The sequence below is a fragment of the Schistocerca gregaria genome, chromosome 6, assembly GCF_023897955.1.
Source record: "Schistocerca gregaria isolate iqSchGreg1 chromosome 6, iqSchGreg1.2, whole genome shotgun sequence".
Lineage (NCBI taxonomy): Eukaryota > Metazoa > Arthropoda > Insecta > Orthoptera > Acrididae > Schistocerca > Schistocerca gregaria.
In genome coordinates, this window is record NC_064925.1 from 40,850,845 (window position 1) to 40,876,069 (window position 25,225).

The following is a 25,225-nucleotide window of genomic DNA, read 5'->3' on the forward strand; positions in this document are numbered from 1 at the left end:
GTTTTCTTCCAAGTTCTTTAGTTTCAACATCTGCCATCTGTGAGGTATTAGCCTCACACACATACCGCCGCAGAGTTGTTTTGAGGGCAGCAAACCATTTCGGTGCTTTTTTAACTCACACTGTTTTGCCTGCGACAGCAGACACTCTCTCGCATTTTGTTTTTATCCCACATCTGCCTTTGGGTTAGGTGCTAGATTAGTCCTAGGCATCTGAAAACAAAAATAAAAACGTTTTAGGGACTGCTTATAATATGGACCCAGAAGTCCACATTAAAAGCACCAATGGGGGCCATATTACAGTCACCTACGCCTTGTAAACTCGTGTAAACACCTTAAAAACGAAATAATACCACACCTTTTAATCTATTTGAAACTGTTGCCAATACTTTCTAGGTTGTATGCATGGTGCTTACATCTAAGTATTAACCAATAATGGTACGTTAATATAGTGAAATTCACGTACCTCTCAAAGTTTTGAACACGAGCATGGAAAATATAACCGCGCTGTCGCTCAACCACTGTACTGACCTGCTTCCGGCGCTTCTACAGGCCACTGAGGATACTAGTAGACTAGTTCCGCTATCACCACTAAATGTTAGTAAGATATTAAGGGGGGCCATATTTGTTGCACGGGCCACATTTTCACCACTTACTCTATATGTACTGAACTGTTAACCTGGTCTTCAATGAGATTCAGGCCAATACTAAAATGGTTCAAATGGCTCTGAGCATTATGCGAATTAACTTCTGAGGTCATCAGTCGCCTAGAACTTGGAACTACTTAAACCTAACTAACCTAAGGACATTACACACATCCATGCCCGAGGCAGGATTCGAACCTGCGACCGTAGCGGTCGCTGGTTCAAAGATATAGCGCCTAGAACCGCAAGGCCACTCCAGCCGGCAGGTCAATGCTAAGAAGGTTGCAGTTTACTTGGGTGGCTAGAAGTAAGGGCATTTCATGTGAGTGAAACAGCGTTGAGATGTTGAACCAAATTCAGGTACTGAGACTACCATCAGTCAGAATGACGTATGATGCTGATGCCTTGTAAGATCACAGGAATCACACACTGCATGTTAAAACATACGCATATTTGAATATTAACGTATTGTTATTTGTTTCCGGCACTCACTAGAAAACTTGGAAATTTTGTACATAGTAGTATCTGAAAGACCCACTTTTTTCTTGTTACTGTATTCTGCATTTGTCCTTATGAGTGTAACAAACAAAAAACCTGATGATCACTTGCTATCACAAGCTGTACATCCACATGATTATTCTAGTGCTTAATCAAAAAAGGTATTCCTCAGAATCTGTATAGCAATAACTTCCTAGCACGTTTCATATGGAAGCCTTCGATCAAAAATAAGATAAAGGCACTTTAAATGAAGTCTGGAAATACCTTTACTGTGAGCGAGGTATGTTACAGAAATGCATACACGCTCTACTCGCCTAAGTCAAATTATTTTTGTGTTTGACTCTCATTGTTTGGTTCCGAGTCACGAATAAGTTCTTTAAATGACGTCATATTCGCCATTGACTGTAGAAATCATTTATTTCGCAACTGTAATTTTATACTTAAGGCTATTTTAAATGTTAGTGCAAAAGCGGTAATATACATAAAAATGAAGCACACTGTGCATACATAGAACTGCTCGAACAAGCCTTGTATACAATGGTAGGTAGTGCAGCGAGGTGGTGCACTTTGAGATAATAGGAAATGAGCTGCGAGATCGTGCTGAAGAGTCACGGCTTCGCTTTTTTATTCCGTTCCGAGGCATTACGTGAGTGTGTAACGAGGTTTGTTACCCACTTCGCTGACGAACGTTCTGCCGCTAGTGGCTTCCGAATTGTAGCGTACAACATGGCGGTGTGGGCAAAAAACCGTGCTGTAATCGAGTTTCTAACCGCTGGAAACTTCATCCACACGTGAAGCACTCTCTCATCTAGATCTACATCTACATATATACTCCGCAATCCACCATACGGTGCGTGGCGGAGGGTACCTCGTACTACAATTAACACCTTCTCTCCCTGTTCCACTCCCAAACAGAACGAGGGAAAAATGACTGCCTATATGCCTCTGTACGAGGCCTAATCTCTCTTATCTTATCTTTGTCGTCTTCCCGCGAAATGTAAGCTGGCGGCAGTAAAATTGTACTGCAGTCAGCCTCAAATGCTGGTTCTCTAAATTTCCTCCGTAGCGATTCACGAAAAGAACGCCTACTTTCCTCTAGAGACTCCCATCCGAGTTCCTGAAGCATTTCCGTAACACTCGTGTCATGATCAAACTTACCAGTAACAAATCTAGCAGCCCGCGTCTGAATTGCTTCTACGTCCTCCCTCAATCCGACCTGATAGGGATCTCAAACGCTCGAGCAGCACTCAAGAATAGGTCGCACGAGCGTTCTATAAGCGGTCTCCTTCACAGTTGAACCACATCTTCCCAAAATTCTACCAATGAGCCGAAGACGACCATCCTCCTTCCCCATAACTGCCGTTACATGCTTGTCCCACTTCATATCGCTCTGCAATGTTACGCCCAAATATTTAATCGACGTGACTGTGCCAAGTGCTACACTACTAATGGAGTATTCAAACATTACAGGATTATTTTTCCTATTCATCTGCATTAATTTACATTTTATCTATATTTAGAGTTAGCTGCCGTTCTTTACACCAATCACAAATCCTGTCCAAGTGATCTTGTATCCTCCTACAGTCACTCAACGACGACACCTTCGCGCACACCACAGCATCATCAGCAAACAGCCGTGCATTGCTATCCAACCTATCCAAAAGATCATTTATGTAGATAGAAAACAACAGCGGACCTACCGCACTCCCCTGGGCACTCCAGATGTGTCATCACCTCCGATGAACACTCACCATCGAGGACAACGCACTGGGTTCTATTACCTAAGAAGTCTTCGACCCACTCACATACTTGGGAACACGTATGCCGCTAGAAATCAGCATACAGTGAAGTCAAAACAAGCTTCAGTGACAAAAAAAGTAAAGGTATTAATATTAAGAGTGCAACGAGAATTCCACTGTTAAATGTAGTTACTGAATATTTCATTTAAAACGCGTTCTCCTTCATCATGCCAGTGCCTGTCCACACACGAGCAACAATCCACTCTTGCATCAGCTGTCATCGATCATCCTCCATAAAGTGCCGACTTGGCATCATCCGATTTTCATCTGTTTCCAAAACTTACAGACCACCTTCGACGACTTCACTCTGATAGTGATGAAATAGCGGAGGCAGAGCTGAGGTTGCGGCTCCGTCAGAAAAGCCAAACATCCCACAGTGACGGAATCAACAAAGTGGTCTCTCGTTGAGAGAAATGTGTTCCCGCCAGGGTGACTATGTTGAGAAATAAATATGTAGACTTCAAGAATGAAGAGGTAGAATGTTAGTGAAGTTTATTTCATTTAAAACGCGTTAATAGTTTCCACATTAGTTTTTAGCACCACTTCATAACTGACGTGCTATAAAATGAGTAATTAGTAATCAAACCGTCCTTGGTCTCGGATTCTAAACGCGCCACCAGTTAAATTTCGGTGAATAATCAACATTGGCGACTGAAAGCTTCCAGCATTAAAAGTCACCCTCAAACTGCCAACAGCCTTGTCAAAGAGGGCGGACGAACAGTTCAGTGCACTCAGTCTCTTCCCCATGGGGTGGCCGACCGCTGTGGCCGAGCGGTTCTGGCGCTATAGTCTGGAACCGCGCGACCGCTAAGGTCCCATAGTGCTCAGAGCCATTTGAACCCCATGGGGTGGAAAACCGCCTCAAAAGGCGGAAGAATCAGCAATGATCAACGGCATGAGGATACACAAAGCGATGGAAACCACTGCATTAAAGAAGAACGGTTCAGTGCACTCAGTCTCTTCCCCATGGGGTGGAAAACCGCCTCAAAAGGCGGAAGAATCAGCAATGATCAACGACATGAGGATACAGAAAGCGATGGAAACCACTGCATTAAAGACAATTCACGTGTATCCACAGGACATGTGGCATGTAATTGAAAAAGTGTCATTATGATGATCTCTCCATTGGCAAAAGATTCTGGAATAGTGCCCCACTCGTATCTGCAAGGGGGGGGGGGGGGGGGGGGATACACGAGGAAAAGATTGAGTAGCCAACGGAAGGATAACATTCTACGAGTCGGATAGTGGAATGTCAGAAGCTTCAACGTGGTAGGGAAGTTAGAAAATCTGAAAGGGAAATGCAAAGGCGTACTCTCGATATAGTAGGGGTCAGATGTGTATAGGGTAGATCAACAGCAGCAGAAGATAGTATAATGGGAGAAGGATTCGTTATGAATAGGAAGGTAGGGCAGAGAGTGAATTATCTTGAACAGTCCATTGATCGGCTTGTTCTATCACAATCGACAGCAAACCAACGCCCGCAACGATTGATCAGGTACACATTCCGATGTCGCAAGTTGAATATGAAAAGATAGGGAAAGTATATGCGGATACTGAAAGGGCTATAAGTACGTAAGGTAGGATGAAAACCTAATAGTCATGGGGGACTCGAATGCTGTTGTACGAAAGCAGCAGAAGAAAAGTATACAGGAGAATATGTGCTTAGGACAAGGAATGAGAGAGGAGAAAGATTAATTGCGTAATAGCGAATTCTCTGTTCAAGAATCACAAAAGAACGTATAATTGGAAAAGGCTTGCTGATAAGGGAAGGCTTCAGTTGATTACATCATGGTCAGGCAGAGATTCCGAAATCAGAAAATGGGTCGTAGGCCTTACACAGGAGCAGGTATAACTCAGATCACAATATAGTTGTGATGAAGAGGATGAGGTTAAAGAGGTTAGTCAGGAAGAATCAATACGCAAAGAAGTGGGATACAGAAGTAGTAAGGAATGACGAGATGTGCTTGAAGTTCTCTAAGGTTATAGAAACAACAATAAGGAACAGCTCAATAGCCAGTACAGTTGAAAAGGAATGGAGATCAAAAACGAAAATCACAGAAGATGGAGAGAAAAACACCGTTACACAGAAGGTAACTGCTAAGAATTCATGGGTAACAGAAGAAATGTTTCAGTTGGTTGATGAAAGAAGGAAGTACAAAAATGTTCACGGAAGTTCAGGAATACAGAAGTACGTACAAGTCACCGCGGAACGAAACATATAGGAAGTGCAGGGAAGCTAAGACAAAACGGGTGCACGAAAAAGTCAAGAAATAGGAAAAGAAATGATTGTCGGAGGCACTCAGCATACAGTAAAGTCAAAACAAGCTCCGGTGACAAATAGTAAAGGTTGTAACATTAAGAGTGCAACGAGAATTCCACTGTTAAATGCAGAGGACAGAGCAAATACGTAGAAATAGTACTTTCGATGCCTGTATGAGGGGGAAGATCAGTCTGATGTGGTAGAAGAAGCACAGGATTCGATTTAGAAGAGATAGGAAATCCAGTATTAGAATCAGAATTTGAAAGAGCTTTGGAGGACTTAAGATAGAAGAAGATAAAAGGGATGGGTAACATTCCATCAGAATTTAGTGTGTAGAGTGTATGGGTTTGGCGATACACTATGTGGCATTGGGAAAAATGTCATGCATACAATTCCAAAGATTGCAAGAGTGGACATGTGCGAGAATTATGGCACAACTAGTTTAACAGCTAAGGCATCCAAGTTTCAGACAAGAATAATATACAGATGGTTGAAAAAGAAAATTGACGTGTTAGATGATGACCAGTTCGGCACCAGAGAGGCAATTCTGAACTTTCAGTTGATAATGGAAGCAAGACTAAAGATAGAACCAATACACGTTCATAGAATTTCTCGACGTGCAAAAGGCGTTCAACAATGTAAAATGGTGCAAGATGTTCGAAATTCCGAGAAAAATAGGGGTAAGCTATAGGGAGAGACGGGTAATATACAATAGGTACAAGAGCGAAGAGGGAATAAGAAGAGTGAGCTGTAGAATGCAAAAACTGTAGAGCAAGCGAGAGATTGGGATACATCCACCAAATAATTGAGGACGTAGGTTGCAAGTGCTACTCTGAGGTGAAGAGGCTGGTGCAGGAGAGGAATTCGCAGCAGGCCGCGCGAAACCAGTCTGAAGACTGATGACCCAAAAAAAAAAAAAAAAAGTACACGTCTTATACAATGTATGTTAAAGGCTTGCCGTTAGCTGTCATAGAGACTCCTAAGACTGTTCAATTTTCCGATGATACAAAGGTAATTGTAATGAGTCACGGTATACTTGGCACCAATCTGTACATGCACTCTGTGCTTCATCGTTGTTGTTGCATTTTTTACCTTTTGCAATACCACTTGAAAATGAGCTTAAGGCCAAAATTACAGTTGTTAAATAAATAATTTTTACAGTCAACAGCGAATATCGTGTCCTTTAAAAATATTTTATGTGGAATCACAGATTATGTGAGTTCTTCCACAAATATTAAGGATAGGTTGAGTGACGAAAGTAACGTATTCACTAAGTATTCTACTAAATGTTTTTGTATGTCGTACGTAAAATACTCTCCAAGTAATCACAAAAAAACACTGCGTAGCCAGTAGTCGTGTGTGCAATACAAAATATCAGAAACTTATGATTCTCCAGTTTCTCCCGGCGTATTTGTTGGTCGAAGAGTCCACGGATGTAGTGCCACTTCATAGTGTCCAACGGACACAATATTTCGGCGCTCTTACACGTCGCCTTGGTCAGGTGCACTGACGAACGCAGCTCCTGAGGGACGGCGGCCGCCTTATATCCACTCCCGCGACAGGCCCTTCTCTCTGCGGCCCGCGCCCGCGGGCGCGCGTCTGCAGTCGCGGAGACGCAGGCGTCGGCGTCGGCGTCGGCGTCGGCGTCGGCGTCTGTGGCTGCGTCGCTGTAGCTGCTACATCCGCCCTGCTCACCACATCGTGTCTCCTTAATTATATTCAGTGCTGGTTCCCATCCCTTGCTAAGATTATAACGGCAGTCGCGGTTGATGAGTTTCTCTCTGCTGCTCATTTCGATGGCTTCTCTGACAACGCTGTCCCAGCATTTAGAAGTCTGGCCCAAGGTCTTGGTACGCTCGCAATCCATCTCGTGTTTTTCGGACAAACAGTGCTCTGCGACCACCATCTTGTTAGGATACTTCAGTCATGTGTAGCTTTGACGTCCTCAACTGCGATCTTCGATAGTGCTCACTGCCTGTCCAATGTAAGTCTTGCCACACTGACAGAGAATCTGGTATATTCCATCCTTCCGCGAGCCGAGCTTATCTTTCACACTTCCCAATAATGCTCGTGTTTTATTTAGCGGGCAAAAGACAGTTTTAACTCGGTGTTCCTTTAAGAAAGAATGATACATAAACAGTGAGAGTCAGGAGCACAAAGTGTCTGAGGCTTCTTTCAGTCCCTTGTTCACCAGTCTGGTGTGGGAGTTGAAGATCGCAGAACGAAAGCTGATGTTTTAAATCTCACGTTCAAGAAATCTTTCACACAGGAGAATCATACAAACATACCGTCATTTGATCATAGGACAGACTCCCTTATGGAAGGCATAGCAATATGCGTCCCTGACCTGGAGAAACAACTTAAAAATCTGAAAGCAAATAAATGACCGGATCCGGGTGGAAACCCAGTTCGGTTTTACTAAGAGTATTCTACGGCATTTGTCCCTTACCTAGGCTGCATTTACTGTGAATCGCCCGCCCAACACAAAGTCCCAAGCGACTGGAAAAAACACAGGTGCCTGCAACGTATAAGAAGGATAAAAGAACGGAACCGCAAAATTACAAATCCGTAACTCGGTGTGCTGCACAGACCCTGCACATATTCTCAACTCGAATACGACAAAATTTCTTGAGACTGAGGAGCTTATGTTCACGAATCAGCATGGTTTTAGAAAGCATCGCTCGTGCGAAACTCAACTTGACCTTTCCTCATATGGTATACTGGGAACAATGGATGAAGGGCAACAGGCAGATTCCATACCTCTAGATTTCTGAAAAGCATTTGACACGGTGTCCCATTACAGGCTGTTAACAAAGGTACGAGTATACGGAAAAATTTCGCAGATGTAACTGAGTAGCTCGAACACTCCTTAAGTAGTAATTGTCCTCAATGGCAAGTGTTCATCAGAGACAAGAGTATCGTGAGGGGTGCCCCAGGGAAGTGTGATAGGACTGCTGTTGTCCTCTACACACACAAATGATTCGGATGACAGGGTGGGCATCAAACTGTGGTTGTTAGCTGATGATGCTGTGCTGTACGGTTAGGTGTCGTCGTTGCATGACTGTAGAAAGATACAAGACGACTTAGGCAAAATTTCTGATTGATGTAATTAATGGCATCTAGCACTAAATGTGGAAAAACGTTAAGTTAATGCGGATGAGTAGGAAGAAAGAACCTGTAATGTTCGGGCAAAACTATTACTAGTATCCTATACGACACAATCAAGTCGTTCAAATATCTGGACGTAACGCTGCAAAGCGATATCAACTGTGGTGCAGAAGGCGAATGGCCGACTTCGATTTATTAGGAGAAATTTAGGAACGAGTGGTTCACCTGTAAAGGAGACCGCATACAGGGCGCTGGTGCGACCTATTCTTGAATACTGCTCGAGTGTTTGCGATCCATACGAGGTCGGATGGAAGGAAGACATCGAAGCAGTTTGTAAACGGTCTGTTAGAGTTGCTAACACAAAGTTCGAACAATACGTACGTGTTACGGAAATCTCAACTGGGAGTCCCTGGAGAGAAGGCGACGTTCTTTTTGAGAAAAGTTATTGTGAAAATTTAGAGAACCGGCATTTGAAGCTACTGCCACCAACATACAAGGTGCATTCAAGTTCTAAGGCCTCCGATTTTTTTTCTAATTAACTACTCATCCGAAATCGATGAAACTGGCTTTGCTTCTCGACATAATCGCCCTGCAGACGTACACATTTTTCACAACGCTGACGCCATGATTCCATGCCAGTGGCGAAGGCTTCTTTAAGTGTCTATTTTGCCCACTGGAAAATCGCTGAGGCAATAGCAGCACGGCTAGTGAATGTGCGGCCACGGAGAGTGTCTTTCATTGTTGGAAAAAGCCAAAACTCACTAGGAGCAAGATCAGGTGAGTAGGGAGCATGAGGAACCACTTCAAAGTTGTTATCACGAAGAAACTGTTGCGTAACGTTAGCTCGATGTGTGGGTGCGTTGTCTTGGTGAAACAGCACACGCGCAGCCCTTCCCGGACGTTTTTGTTGCAGTGCAGGAAGGAATTTGTTCTCCAAAACATTTTCGTAGGATGCACCTGTTACCGTAGTGTCCTTTGGAACGCAATGGGTTAGGAGTACGCCCTCGCTGTCCCAGAACATGGACACCATCATTTTTTCAACACTGGCGCTTACCCGATATTTTTTTGATGGCGGTGAATCTGTGTGCTTCCATTGAGCCGACTGGCGCTTTGTTTCTGGATTGAAAAATGGCATCCACGTCTCATCCTTTGTCACAAACGACGGAAAGAAAGTCCCATTCATGCTGTCGTTGCGCGTCAACATTGCTTGGCAACATGCCACACTGGCAGCCATGTGGTAGTCTGTCAGCATTCGTGGCACCCACCTGGATGACACTTTTCGCATTTTCAGGTCGTCATGCAGGATTGTCTGCACAGAATCCACAGAAATGCTAACTCTGGAGGCGATCTGTTCTACAGTCATTTGGCGATCCCCCAGAACAATTCTCTCCACTTTCTCGTCATGTCGTCAGACCGGCTTGTGCGAGCCCGAGGTTGTTTCGGTATGTTGTCACACGTCGTTCAGCCTTCATTAAACTGTCGCACCCACGAGGTTGTTTCGGTATGTTGTCACACGTCGTTCAGCCTTCATTAAACTGTCGCACCCACGAACGCACTTTCGAGACATCCATAACTCTATCACCACATGTCTCCTTCAACTGTCGATGAATTTCAATTGGTTTCGTACCACGCAAATTCAGAAAACTAATGATTGCACGCTGTTCAAGTAAGGAAAACGTCACCATTTTAAGTATTTAAAACAGTTCTCATTCTCGTCGCTGGCGGTAACGTTCCATCTGCCATACGGTGCTGCCACCTCTGGAACGTATTGACAATGAACGCGGCCTCATTTTAAAACAATGCTCATGTTTCTATCTCTTTCCAGTCCGGAGAAAAGAAATCGGAGGCCTTAGAACTTGAATGCACCTCGTACAATACGCGTAAGGACCACGAAGATAAGACACGAAAAATTAGGGCTGATACGGAGGCATATAGACAGTCGGTTTCCCCCTCGCTCTGTTTGCGAGTGGAACAGGAACTGAAATGCTTAGCAGTGGTACAGGGTACCCCTCGTCAGGCACCGTACGGTGGCTTGCGAAATATCTACAGGTATGTAGATGTGGAAAAATGTCAGAGAGATACAAGCACACCGTTTATAGCCAAACACGAATGAAAAGTTAATAATTATATTATTCAGTTTAATGCTATACAAGTTCTGGTATAAAGTGACCACTGCTACACTCACTTAGTGGTTACTAAATTCATCAAAGTGGCAGTTTAAAAGAAAGCACGATTGCCAATATAGTGTTTGAGGCAGCCAGAAGTAATTTAAATTTGTGGAGCACACTAATGACAATGTAAATGGGGCAATAACTAACCATTCAGTTATCAGTAAATGCAACCCCCATTCATGTAAAATATGTGAAGTTCTTAATAATTTTTAAAAATGCTATCATACTGTAACATCAAACCCTTAAATAGGTTGAAGTTCAGACATCACAATAAAAAGTAACAAAATTATGCTGTACGGAACAGCTCCATTGATAACTGCAAATAAACATGGGTTTTTGTTATTTGTACTTACTCTGCTGACAAAATGGTGGATAAAATCCGTCATAGCATCCAGTGTAACACATCCCTGTGTACTGGTCACAGGGTTCATTGTCCTTGCATTTCCCACAACGTTGGCGACAAGATGCTCCGTAATTTCCTGAGTCACATGCTGGAACATTTATTTTACTTTAGACACAATGAATGTAATAACTCAAAAGACAGAAAACAAAACTTCTTATCGTTTGAATTGGTGACAATGGTTACAAAACTGTTTTTACCAACAACCAATAGCAGGAAATCATTATGGAAGCATGTTATAATACTGTAGATTAATTATATTAAATTGCTTACAGTACATCATTTTCAGTTATAGTTAACAGAAGCCGTGAAAATGTAGTATCTATGTGACAAATGGAACCCTACAGGGCATCAAATTACATCCACATTGGCATATAATTTATGGATAGATGAATTCATTTGGTGTTTAAGGTGCTAGAAGGTAAGGACATTAGAATATTTTCAGTTATTCTATATTCTGACATGATTGTCATAAGGAGCGTGACTAAAATATAATTTAAATTTATTTGACACTACAATAGTGAAGCCATAGCCACAGTATATAATTTTTTTAAAAAAGGAAAGGGTTACATTACCGGTTTCAACGAACTACGTCGTCATTTTAAAATGTAAAAACATCAATTGGAGAATATATAATTAGAATTATGAGCATACATGTGACAAAAATTACAAGAAATAATGACACCAGGCAACTGAGGCAATGGCGGCACAACCAAATCATTGCAAGTTGTGCCTATGCTTTCCCAAATGTTCATTCCATGTCCTAAAGCAAAATACATAAAAACTACACCATGGTGAAATTTGCCAAGAATTCCTGCAATGTAGCCTGCTGTGACACAACAGTCGTACGGCTGATATATATTTACAATTCGTTAGCGTATCAAGCAGAGCAAGCTTTCATGTGGAATGCAGCACATGATTTTACTATGTTCCGAAAAAAGAATCTCAAAACACAATGTACTTTCACGAAATGAAATGCCGTGCACCTAGGGCCTCCCGTCGGGTAGACCGGTTGCCTTGTGCAAGTCTTTTGAGTTAACGCCGCTTTGGCGACTTACACGTCGATGGGGATGAGATGATGATGACGAGGGCAACACAACACCCAGTCCCTGAGCAGAGAGAAATCTCCGACCCAACCGGGAAATGAACCCGGGACATCATCTACAGGCTCCCTCCAGTGAGGACAAGAGGACCAGTACCAGCTCTCTGTTTGCCGACACAGGACTTACGTTTCCTCTTTAAGAATGTCTTTCCACAGGTTTCAAGCTCTCCAAACCAAATTTTATCGAACTCGGTTTGGCGGATTAGTCATGAAAATCTAACAGACAAAGTTACTTTCGCATTTAATAAAAACTGTAAGGAAGTAGGGATTTTAACACGATGAGGATAAAATATGTACTTATTTATTTAAGGACATCTTATTCAAACCTTTTTTTTTTTTTTTTTGGTTCGTGGTTTACATTTAGAACTGGAAGTTATTTAGATCTTTCATTACATATTAGTTAATGAGCACTGATTTAATTAAGGAAACGACGATATCAGTAAGTAGCTTCACTAATAGTTCAAAGTGCCATAAGTCGTTGAACCCTTTTCAGTAGAGCCTTGTGGTTCCCCAGCGACGATGCTGGAAAAACTTTGTGCAGCTGTAATCTAAAAAGTGCGCTTTATCTGTCCCCATAGAATGAGCAGAGTCTATATGAGTGCAAGTACCCTTGTTTGATGAGATTTTGACGCTAGCTTCAGGCGGATATTATGTACCAGAAGCAGGACAACAATGATTCCCAAAGATTTAATGGTCATGCGTGCAGATTCGACCGTTCAATGCATCCATTTACCTATCGATTCAAACAGTCTATGGGTGTAGTCGACATTCATAGGATGAATCTGCATCTGGTTGAAGAATACTAAATCGTACCTATTCATGTTGAAAAATTGAATGTCTTTGGCTGCTTCTGGCAATATTTGCAGCCTTTTCTGTAGTTACTAGCTCATAGAGAGAAAGAAAATATTTAACGCCATTTGTGTGGTTGAAACTTATCTGATTTTCGATAACCGGGAAAATATCAGTTGCTGCAGCCTACAATGCGTTTCTTACACTCTCCACTCCTTACTCAAGACAAACAATGATAATCTACCCAGAGTAGCGCTACAGACCAAAAACCCTTTACCTCTCTGGCAGTCAATTTAATACCCTTATGTCACAATTGAACAGAACTTTCACACATTACAGAACCGGTCCTTGTCGCTATGAGTACGTAGCACCAAGTACGCCTTCATTCGCCAATAAATAAAATACAGATAAGCATGCCTTAATTTGCCAATGACTAATATAAAGACAAAGTGAGTAACATAAATTTGATTATTGAACATTTTGCCACCACCAAGGACTGTACCGTGTTCCAAATTCGTGCTTTGACCTTATAGTTATTACTGAATGTCGCTGATTGGCGGCTTAGGACAATTTTTTCAGCCTGTGAAGTAGCTGCCAATATCGAGCTACATTTCGGTCATGATTAAAAATTACATTTACATTTTAAGCAGTAAGTATGGTCATGGCATTTTAACCCTTTATTTGGCAGTTTTGCTCTGAAGCAACATCACATTTACGTTGGCCTTATGAGACAACAAACACTCCCCAATGCCTTTTACTGGAATTGTTTCCTCCAGGCAACGTTCCTTTACACACTGCGAATGATAGTTGTTGTAATAGTTTAAGATATTCCACACGAGATGGCAGTTTGTGCAGTGGTGTTAAAGAGATCTCCTCGTGTGAGCAACAGGGGTGTCTTATTTTGGTTCTGAAAGAGTGGATTTCAATAAATTTGTAGTAATCTTAGCAGATTTTCTTCAAGAAATACCCAGAGATGAGTTTACAGCAGAAATATTTCAATCTAATATTGTTTTGAATTACGTAAATAGTATGAAACTTTTATGTTTCCTGTGAGCAACATTGCCCATAGTTGGGACATGTGCCATTAGTATATTACCGCGGATATTCAAAACAATGAAATCGTGACACTTGTAAGCTCATTTTGTGGTGTTCCACCACTCCAACAATAAAATGATGGGACAGCAATGAAAAAAGAGGAATTGATGTGCCCTGTCCCAGTATTGTACGTTAGTAAAAGAAGCATATGGGAGGAGTTGATCTTACTGGTATGCTGATAGAGCTCTACAGAGTACCAATGAAAACAAGGTGTTGGTACATGAGATTGTTTGGATTTGTGCCAGATCTGAGTGTTATAAATGCCTGGTTGGTATTTTGAAGAGAATCTCTGGACAAGAAGACCTCACTGAAGTCATATTGGCAAATTTGTTCATATCATTAGTGGAGTCAGAATGATCTAATCCGACGCGCAAACTATCTGTTGTAATGGTATGTGTGTTCTCGGTGTGGAGACGGTGTCCAGGCGGGCAGTTCAGAGGAGTCCTTGTCGGCAGCAGAGCTGGCGACGCAGCGCAGGACACACGACTGGTCTCCGGGCATTGGGGAGCTGACGTCACACCCTGGGAGCGCGGCGCTGTCGGCAGTGGCGTGTTGTCGACGTGAAACTGGTCGTACACACGTCAGTACTCTTTAACGGCTAATTCCTGGAAGAGAACGCGGTTAGCACAAACGTTTTTCTATCTCGTGTCCGCTCTGAATTGTGAGATTCGGGGTAAGTATATTACAAAAGCAGCCAAGTCTGGATCTAACTCGGGTAACTCCTAAAAGAACAATTACATTTTATCATTTGTCAGATGACTTTTCGCAACTGTCAGTGTGTAACGGGACATCCTCCTCTAGCATTACTTTTCCTGGACGGTAGTTGTCAACATTAGCATCATTTTTTAGAAATTTGGACAGGTCAGTGTTATCGCAGTTGGTTTTATGAAACCTTTCATGTAATTTTATACACAGTTTGTTACATTTCAGATGTACTTAATTCATTAAATAACAAGTTACAAGCAGCAGGTATTTTCTGTGATCTGACAAAGGCATTCGATTGTGTGTACCACGACATCCTTTTAAATAAATTAGAACTCTATGGTGTCACAGGCAGTGCTGCAAAATGGTTCAAGTCATATCTCGCTAACAGGAAACAAATGGTGTCAGTGCAAGGGACTAGTGAATTAAGTCATCAGTCAGCATCAGAATGGGAAGAAATTACATGTGGTGTCCCACAAAGGTCCATCTTAGGGCCATTGTGTTTTCTTGTGTACATTAATGATCTCTCATCAGTTACACTGCCAGAAGCACAGTTCGTTTTGTTTGCAGATGACACAAGTATTTCAAAAAATAGTATGTCAAGTGTAGTTCTAGAAAGATCTGTTAATGATATTTTCATGGATATTAATAAATGATTTAAAGCCAACTCAATGACATTAAACTTCTAAAAGACTCGCTATATGCAATTCAGAACCTGTAAGAGGTTTTAACCCAGCATATACATAAAAGTATGAAGAAGAGCAGATAGAAGAGGTTGACAGTCTTAAATTCCTGGGATTACAACTTGATAATAAATTCAGTTGGGAGGAGCACATCACAGAACTGCAGAAAAGCCTTAACAAATCTGTATTTGAAAATCGATTCTTAGCAGACATAGGCGACATAAAAATGAAAAAGCTTGCATACTTTGCCTGCTTTCATTCCATAATGGCATATGGTATAAAATTTGGGGTTACTCTTCAAGTCAAAGAAAAGTTTTCAGAGTCCAAAAGCGTCTAATACGTATTATTTGTGGAGTACATTTATGGACATCCAGTAGAAACCTCTTCAACGAACTGGGTATAGTAACTACTGCCTCTCCGTATATTTACTCCTTAATGAAATTTGTCCTAAATAACATATCTCTTTTTCCAACAAAAAGCTCAGTTCATACATACAATACCAGGAACAAAAATGATCTGCACAAGGACTTACAAGTACTTACTTTTTTCAGAAAGGAACACTCATCTTCAATAATTTGCCAGCAAACATAAAAAATTTTGTTACAAATAAAGATCAGTTTAAACGGAGCCTGAAAGACTTACTAGTGGCCAACTCCTTCTACTCCATTGACGAATTTTTTAATAGAAACAAATGATGTATTGTGTATATTCATATCATTAGTATCGTTATTTCAGCTGTAAAAAAATTTAAAAAAAATGGACATGTTCCACATCCACGAGTATCTCCTCAGCACGGATCTATGGGACGAAAAAATAATCTAATCTAATCTAATCTAAAGCAAAAATTCATGAAAATAAATCACTTTATAAAATGCGTTAGTATCGACGTTATAATCGATAAGTGCTAGTTCTGAATGTACAGTTAAAATTATTTTTTTAGAAACACCTGAAATTACAAACTACTGGCACACTTAAACTTCTATTATTATTTACGCAATACTGTATACGTTACTAGATTTACTTCTTGATTCATTTATGATATAATAGTCGAAAGTAACAAAATAACAGGAACTAGTAGAAATTCATTTCTTAAGAAACATTGTAAACCCTTTGGAATATGGTCATGTCCGCAGAGTGTGAGGGTCAGAAGCATGCGTCTGATGGCACCGGGCGTATTTTTGTGTGAACAATATAATTTCGGCTTTGTTAATGCGAAAAATCAAAATTCTGAGCGATATTCTAAAATTTGAGAAAATATATTAACGTACAAACAAAAATTCTGCAACAACAATCTTCAAATTTATTTAGATCAATCCAACCATGGGGACATGAAACGTGATAGTTTCAGTTTCAAGAATCAGACCCCTAGAAAAGGAGAACTGGAGCCCACTGTACATGAAAAGCTAAGTAAACTAGAAAGTTTACTGTAACGTTCGCTCCACTCAAATTTTTCGTAACAGACTTTGCTTATTGTGGACAATAGCTGCAATCAGGAAGAATAGGGGAGATTACAACTGGTTGTCCTTGGTACACTGACAATACTAAATCTTTGCCACTACAATAAATGTACTCGTGTACTTCTCAGTGACAATGTTAGTTACTGTGTAGTCTGAAGGGTAAATGAAGTTCCACTATTCAGCAGTAAATTTCCGCTGTTCATGTGTACATATTCATGGATTCACCAATGAGATTGCAAACGTATATTTTCATTATGGGAGTATAGTTCACACAACAGTTTACAACATTTCATCAGATGTTTGTCGTCGTTGGTTATAAATTGTCATGTCTCCTCAGTTGGATGTTCGACATCTGATGTATTATGTGCAAAGCGATATGACTACTGCATCAAAATCTGACTTAGGTCAGAGACTGGTTTAATTCATTAACTCCCACAACTTATCACCTGCATCAGCTTGATACAACTTTTAAAGAAGTAGGTTAATTCAAAGCTACTTCAACAAATTTTTCAAGCAGAAGCAGGCTACTCTTTGGCAACAGCTCTGTACTTTGACAGTCATCATTAGGTACGAAAAGTATCCTAAAGAAATGTCTCTAATTGACAATTATTCCGTTAAATGAATTCAAAAGAATATCTTCCATGTAGAAAATTACTAATAGTGGGCAATCTCTTGACTGAATTAAACTAGATAACCTGAATTCTATTTCATCATCTCTATTAACATTATTCACTGATAATGTCATCAAACATTGAAAATCATTTAAACATATGGTCACATGTTACTTACTAAACTGCAAATTATCTCTAAAAAAATATAAGTAATGTAGCTTACTGTATAAAACTACAAATAAGATTCACGAATTGTACATCTTCCTAGATAAAAACACACATAACGATGGCTGAAAAAATTAAATATGATTGAACTATACTACAACTGATACACATGTCTGTATTTTATTACAGCAAAGAAAAATCTGCAATCTTATCGACAAACAATTCATTTCTACTCTTTCAGCACGCATAACACTCTAGGCATAAAGTCAGTAGAATCCCTTCATCGGTGTCTCAGGATTTCCTAACAAATATGACCATGGATGTGGTATTCTCAGTACCTCAAACAGACCAAAACACAACAGTTGCCACTTTTCTTTTCGTTTATGTAACAACGAGGCATGTGAGTGTGTACATAGCAATATGTTTTCTCTTATCTGAAAGCTTTGAAATCTCTTTATGTCCTGTTCATATTCTATCTTCCTTCTCCCTGCTTTCTCGGTTAGTTTGAGAAGTACAGTTCTGACTTCATCTTCCCATTGTACTTCTTCATTAGGTACCTTTGTGATTGTTTCGACCACTCGTTTCTTTCTTTCCTTCTGAACGTCAGTTCCGCTGGCATACAATTCGTTGCCGTCTGAGGCAAGTTATTATCTACTTCCTCGAATTTGCTCAGATTTTCTATCTTTAATGTCTGTCAATTATGACAGCAAGTCCTCATAAGACGAATCAGCCCATGGAAACGCGTTCAACCAGATTCAGTTTTGGATGATAGAGCAAAGTGAATATCTTCACGATGTCGCCTCAAGTCAAGGTTTTGCTCCTACAAGGTAAAGTTCGCTGCATTACCTGATAGAGTAACGTGCAGTTTGCCCACTCGCGGAATGTGATCACTTAGCAGACGTTTGATAATTCGTGTGCCTGTGGCAGTTTTCATGATGTGTAATTTAATATATTTAGTGAAGATATCCAGAGCATCTAGTATGTGCTTGAAATAACATCTTGCACGAGGTAACGGAGTGAAAATGTCTATAGATACGATGGCAAGAGGTTTATCCGGTGTGATCGAATGCTAAAGCCCTGTTCTACCTCGACTGTTGGGTTTCATTTTCTATGAAATATTGCATGGTTTCATTATTTTCTGAACTTTCCGATGAAGGCTAAAGAAGTAACAGTATGTAATCATAGAGTTCTTTTTTGGGGAGAGGGTCCTTATTTTTTTAATTCCACACATATACTGTATTTCATTGAAGTCTCAGCATCATCAGTAGATTTTATGCTACCTTCTTGTTACCACATGCTGTGAGTTGCCTGTTTTTTATGTAATTTACTACAATTGTTTTGTTTCCCAGTTCATCATGTTTACTAGTTTCCCCACTGTGTTCACTGTGAAGGCTTCCACTATGTCACATTTCATGTCGCTATTAGTAAACAGCGACACACCCAGTACAGACCTTGGTAATGAGGAAACCAGCAAAAATTATGAACTGTGAAACAAAGCATCCATTAAATCACATAAAATCCAGGCTGTCCACACCATGTGGTAACAAGAAGATATCATAAAACCCATGGATGACGCTCAAACTTCAAAGAAACGCGTCTGTAGAATAACAAGAAAAATAAGAAATGGTGTTTTGCTCAAAGGAGACCTCCTTCAAAACAAATCTATTTGTAAGCAACTACGCACAGAAGAGCTTTAACTTCAAGATGAATATGTCCTCATCTTATTGGCACACTTAATTACTCCAAAGTGACACCAAGCATAATGTGTGTACCATACTAAGTTAGGCTTATATCCCTCAGGTGAACACATGCACTAATTATCAATTCATTGCTGGAATAAAACATTATTAACTATTCTGTAATACTGTTGTATCTTCTCGTTATTCAATTTTATCCGTTGGTGATGTATTAAAGACCACCTCTGAGCTAATAATTACAGTCTTGATGTACTCTTGCCGAATTTGAAATTGTATATTATCTAGGATTAACATAAAAGGGAATTCATATGCTGGATCTTTCGAAATTATGTCTTGTTCTAGTCCTTCCAGAAGATATGATAAAACATCTGGTATTTGATTGCTGTTTCCCTTTATGCAGATGATCCTAAAACTATTTTTATTTGTACTAGGGCTCATACTGATAGCCTAGCATGCAGTTGTTTACAGGTTGGCAGGAAACTGACTGCTTGTTGGTCCCAGTACATAGTTGTTTGTTGATCATTCAGATAATAGTGGAGCTTTCGAAATGCGCGAACGTCCACAAAGTATTCTTGCAGTCGTAAAGGGTCTTTCACAATTGGAAAGAATTAGACTTGGAATGCATATGGGACACATTGTTGATTTCACTTAGATAATTATAGTCTAAGATAGGCAAGCAACCAACCCACATTTGAAGCATCCATTATTAGGCCAAAATCTAATGTTATGTCAGGGTGGTATAAAATCTTTGCATTTAGAGTAGCTTGCTTAATGTCATTGAATGTCCATTTCCAGGCTGAATTCTTATGCAACATGCTTTAGAGTGAATCAGTGTATGTAAATTGATCCATAATAAATCGACTGAAAGCTAAAGCTTGATCCGGACTTCCTTTGCGTTGCTTTTCGTTTTAGGTACTGAGAAGGTCGTAATGACAATTCTCTTTGTAGAATCTGGAAAAATACACTCGACACTTATCAAATGTCTGATAAATCTTATCTTCTCAACAAAAAAATGCGATTTCCGCAAGTTAGCAATTGTTGTTGTTGTTGTTGTTGTAGTCTTCAGTCCAGAGACTAGTTTGATGCAGCTCTCCATGCTACTCTATCCCGAGCAAGCTTCTTCATCTCAGAGTACTTACTGCAACCTACATCCTTCTGAATCTGCTTAGTGTCTTCATCTCTTGGTGTCCCTCTACGATTTTTACACTCCACGCTGCCCTTCAATGCTAAAATTGTGATCCCTTGATGCCTCAAAACATGTCCTACCAACCGATCCCTTCTTCTAGTCAAGTTGTGCCACAAACTTCTCTTCTCCCCAATCCTATTCAATACCTCCTCATTACTTACACGATCTATCCACCTTATCTTCAGCATTCTTCTGTAGCACCACATTTTGAAAGCTTCTATTGTCTTCTTGTCCAAACTAGTTATCGTCCATGTTTCACTTCCATACATGGCTACACTCCATAAAAATACTTTCAGAAACGACCTCCTGATACTTAAATCTATACTCGATGTTAACAAATTTCTCTTTTTCAGAAACGCTTTCTTGCCAGTCTGCATTTTATATCTTCTCTACTTCGACCATCATCAGTTATTTTGCTCCCCAAATAGCAAAACTCCTATACTACTTTAAGTGTCTCATTTCCTAATCTAATTCCCTCAGCATCACCCGACTTAATTCGACTGCATTCCATTATTCTCGTTTTGCTTTTGTTGACGTTCATCTTATATCCTCGTTTCAAGACACTGTGCATTTCGTTCAACTGTTCTTCCAAGTCCTTTGCTGTCTCTGACAGAATTATAATGTCATCGGCGAAACTCAAAGATTTTATTTCTTCTACATGGATTTTAATACCTACTACAAATTTTTCTTTTTGTTTCTTTTCCTGCTTGTTCAATATACAGATTGAATAACATCAGGGAGAGGCTACAACCCGGTTTCACTCCCTTCCCAACAACTCCTTCCCTTTCATCCCCCTCGACTTTTATTACTGCCATCTGGTTTCTATAGAAATTGTAAATAGCCTTTCGCTCCCTGTATTTTACGACTGCCACGTCCACAATTTGAAAGAGAATATTGCAGTCAACATTGTCAAAAGCTTCCACCAAGTCTACAAATGCTAGAAACGAAGGTTTGCCTTTTCTTAATCTTTCTTCTAAGATACGTCGAAAGGTCAGTATTGCCTCACGTGTTCCAACATTTCTATGGAATCCAAACTGATCTTCCCCGCGGTCGGCTTCTACCAGTTTTTCCATTCTTCTGTAAACAATTCGCAATAGTATTTTGGAGTTGTGAATTATTAAATTGATAATTCGGTAATTTTCACATCTGTCAACACCTGCTTTCTTTGGGATTGGAATTATTATATTCTTCTTGAAGTCTGAGGGTATTTCGCCTGTCTCATTCATCTTGGGCACCAGATGGTAGAGTTTTGTCAGGACTGGCTCTCCCAAGGCTGTCGGTAGTTCTGATGGAATGGTGTCTACTCCCGGGGCCTTGTTTCGATTCAGGTCTTTCAGTGCTCTGTCAAACTCTTCACGCAGTATCGTATCTCTCATTTCATCTTCATCTACATCCTCTTCCATTTCCATAATATTGTCCTCAAGTACATCGCCATTGTATAGACCCTCTATGTACTCCTTCCACCTTTCTGCTTTTCCTTCTTTGCTTAGAACTGGGTTTCCATCTGAGCTCTTGATATTCTCTATGAATATGGCACTCTTTTCTCCAAAGGTCTCTTTAATTTTCCTGTACGCAGTGTCAATCTTACCCCTAGTGAGATAAGCCTCTACATCCTTACATTTGTCCTCTAGCCATCCCTGCTTAGCCATTTTGCACTTCCTGCCGATCTCATTTTTGAGACGTTTGTATTCCTTTTTGCTGCTTCATTTACTGCTTTTTTTTATTTTATACTTTCATCAATTACATTCAATATTTCTGTTATCCAAGGATTTCTACTAGCCCTCGTCCTTTTACCTACTTGATCCTCTGCTGCCTTTACTACTTCATACCTCAGAGCTACCCATTCTTCTTCTACTGTATTTCTTTCCCCCAATTCCTATCAATTGTTCCCTTATGCTCTCCCTGAAACTCTGTACAACCTCTGGTTTAGTCAGTTTATCCAGGTCACATCTCCTTTCATTGCCACCTTTTTGCAGTTTCTTCAGTTTTAATCGAAAATTCATAACCAACCGATTGTGGTCTGTGTCTACATCTGACCCTGGAAATGTCTTACCATTTAAAACCTGGTTCCTAAATCTCTGTCTTACCATTATATAATCTATCTGGTACCTTCTAGTATCTCGAGGATTCTTCCATGTATACAACCTTCTTTTGTGATTCTTGAACCAAGTGATAGTTATGATTAAGTTGTGCTCTGTGCAGAATTCTACCAGACGGCTTCCTCTTTCATTTCTTAGCCCCAATCCATATTCACCTACTATGTCTCCTTCTCTTCATTTTCCTACTCTCGAATCCAGTCACCCATGACTATTAAATTTTCGTCTCCCTTCACTACCTGAATAATTTCTTTTATCTCATCATACATTCAATCAATTTCTTCATCATCTACAGATGTAGTTGGCATATAAACTTGTACTGCTGTAGTAGGCGTTGACTTCGTGTCTACCTTGGCCACAATAATGCGTTCACTATGCTGTTTGTAGTAACTTACCCGCACTCCTATTTTTTTAATCATTATTAAACCTACTCTTGCATTATCCCTATTTCATTTTGTATTTATAACCCTGCATTCACCTGACCAAAATCTTGTTCCTCTTGCCACCGAACTTTACTAATTCCCACTATATCTAACTTTAACCTATCCACTTCCCTTTTTAAATTTTCCAACCTACCTGGCCGATTAAGGGATCTGACATTCCACGCTCTGATCTGTAGAACGCCAGTTTTCTTTCTCCTGATAACGACGTCCTCTTGAGTAGTCCCCGCCCAGAGATCCGAATGGGGGACTATTTTACCTTCGGAATACTTTTCCCAAGAGGACACCACCATCATTTAATCATACAGTAAAGCTGCATGCCCTCGGGAAAAATTACGGTGAAGTTTCACCTTGCTTTCAGCCGTTCGCAGTACCAGCACAGCAAGGCCGTTTTGGTTAGTGTTAGAAGGCCAGATCAGCCAGTCATCCAGACTGTTCCCCGTGCAATTACTGAAAAAGTTGCTGCCCCTCTTCAGGAACACACGTTTGTTTGGCCTCTCAATAGATACCCCTCCGTTGTGGTTGCACCTACGGTATGGCTATCTGTATCGTTCAGGCACGCATTCCTCCCCACCAACGTCAAAGTCCATGGTTCATGGGGTGGGGGGAGTTAGCAATTATGCATGCAGTTTTAAACCCATCTAATATTCAAGAGAGTGTGTCCATACATTCATCCACAGAGCTGATGCAATTAACAGAGCCCAAGAATAATATTAAATGCAGATATAAACAAATGCAAACTAGCACTTAGGCCAAAAGGAAGAACTCTAAAATGATGACTCCATCCACCGTAAATGTAGACAGTATACTTACTTGAATCTTCTCCAAGTCAATCCAGCCAGTGGACAGCACACAATTCTATGATTGTGAGGTACTTAACTGTGCGAAATATTCAGAATTTGTTCGTCTATATTCTCCAGATTAGATCTGATTAGCACAATTATTGTATTAACTACCCAGCCATCCAGCACATGATATATCTTCCCTCCAGGCTTTGGTACCGTTATCAGTGGATACAGTAAGGGATGGTAGAAAGTTCTATGAGATCCAGTTTCAGCATCCCTGTATCTCTTCATCAGTGGCTTCACCTTCTTCTTTCCAAGGGATTGGATACAAACTGTTGCACTATGTGCAACGAGGGAAAACATTTAAATTACAGGCAATTTTGGCTTCTGCTCGAATGCTTAATAGTATTCGTTCAAGAGTTCAGACAGTTCTCCTCTTCGCTCATTTGTAAGGTGTTGGTTCAGTCGGCTTCCGCTGTACCTGGTCTAACAGTCCAAGTAAACCTATTTCATTTACCTAAGAGTTGAGAGGAAGTCTGATCTTCTTCACAATCAATTCTCATTCTGTCCCTCTGCCGCATCTACCACGGTTACTCCCTTCCCTAATAATATATACTTGGGCAACACCACCATCAATCTGCAAATCGACCTAGCTCCCTTAAATCAATTTTATGTCCTTCTCCCACATACATTCAACGCCTGGAACACATTCGACCAGCAGTTTCTTTACAGTACGCAAAGTGCATTTAATCACTGCATTTCCTACTGTAATTTGCGACATTATTTTCTTATGCTCTGAGACTACATGCACATGGCTCCAATAAATCTACAACTATGAACTGGAAAAGTGGATAACTGAATACTTTGTGATACCTCAGGAAGTAGTTCCCTGATGTACCAATCACCAACGCTCCAGGACACAGTATCTGGAATATCTTTCTCAGTAGTATGTATTGCTGAGACTGGCACAAAGTGATATTGTTCCTTACATTCAATGACATCTACACAGAATTCTCCAATCACTTTCCTTTCATCATTATATCGAAACAACTGAACTACATTCTCATAACCTCTATGCAAATTCACGACCGTTCTTCTGGAACATGTTTCAGTCGAGTCTAGTTTAACTAACATTGCTCACTAGAATGAAAATGTCGTCCACGACTTCAGTAATCACTGATTTTTGTTCTCTCCAGTTATTACTAACTGCAGATGTGTCAGACTGTGACTCAAGTGTTTATTGTTAACATTGCAATTGTACCCCAGTCATGATCATCGTACTGTGCGATTCTGCTTGTATTGATTTTGTCGGAAACTTTTGCCGTCTTGTTCTGCCTTTGTTTATTTTATTGGTCATTAATGGAATTATTTGAAGTCGGTTGATTAGCAGTTGTTTCATGTGCATGTACACTATGTGGACAACAATTTAGCTGGCTAATTATGTACATACGAAGGTTGCCTGTATTCATCCTCGGTCTTATAACCTCCTATATAAATGGTTTAAATGGCTCTGAGCACTATGGGACTTAACATCTATGGA

The 25,225-nt window shown here is 40.4% G+C and overlaps 1 protein-coding gene across 3 annotated transcripts in view; it reads right to left on the bottom strand.

Annotated features, from left to right (window-relative positions):
- Positions 1–25,225, bottom strand: part of LOC126278137 (uncharacterized) — a 500,725-nt gene that overhangs the window by 211,412 nt on the left and 264,088 nt on the right. For all 3 annotated transcript variants that reach the window (XM_049978028.1, XM_049978029.1, XM_049978027.1), the window contains exon 13: positions 10,831–10,968. In XM_049978028.1, the coding sequence (XP_049833985.1) occupies positions 10,831–10,968 (138 nt within the window). The remainder of the gene's footprint in view (positions 1–10,830; positions 10,969–25,225) is intronic.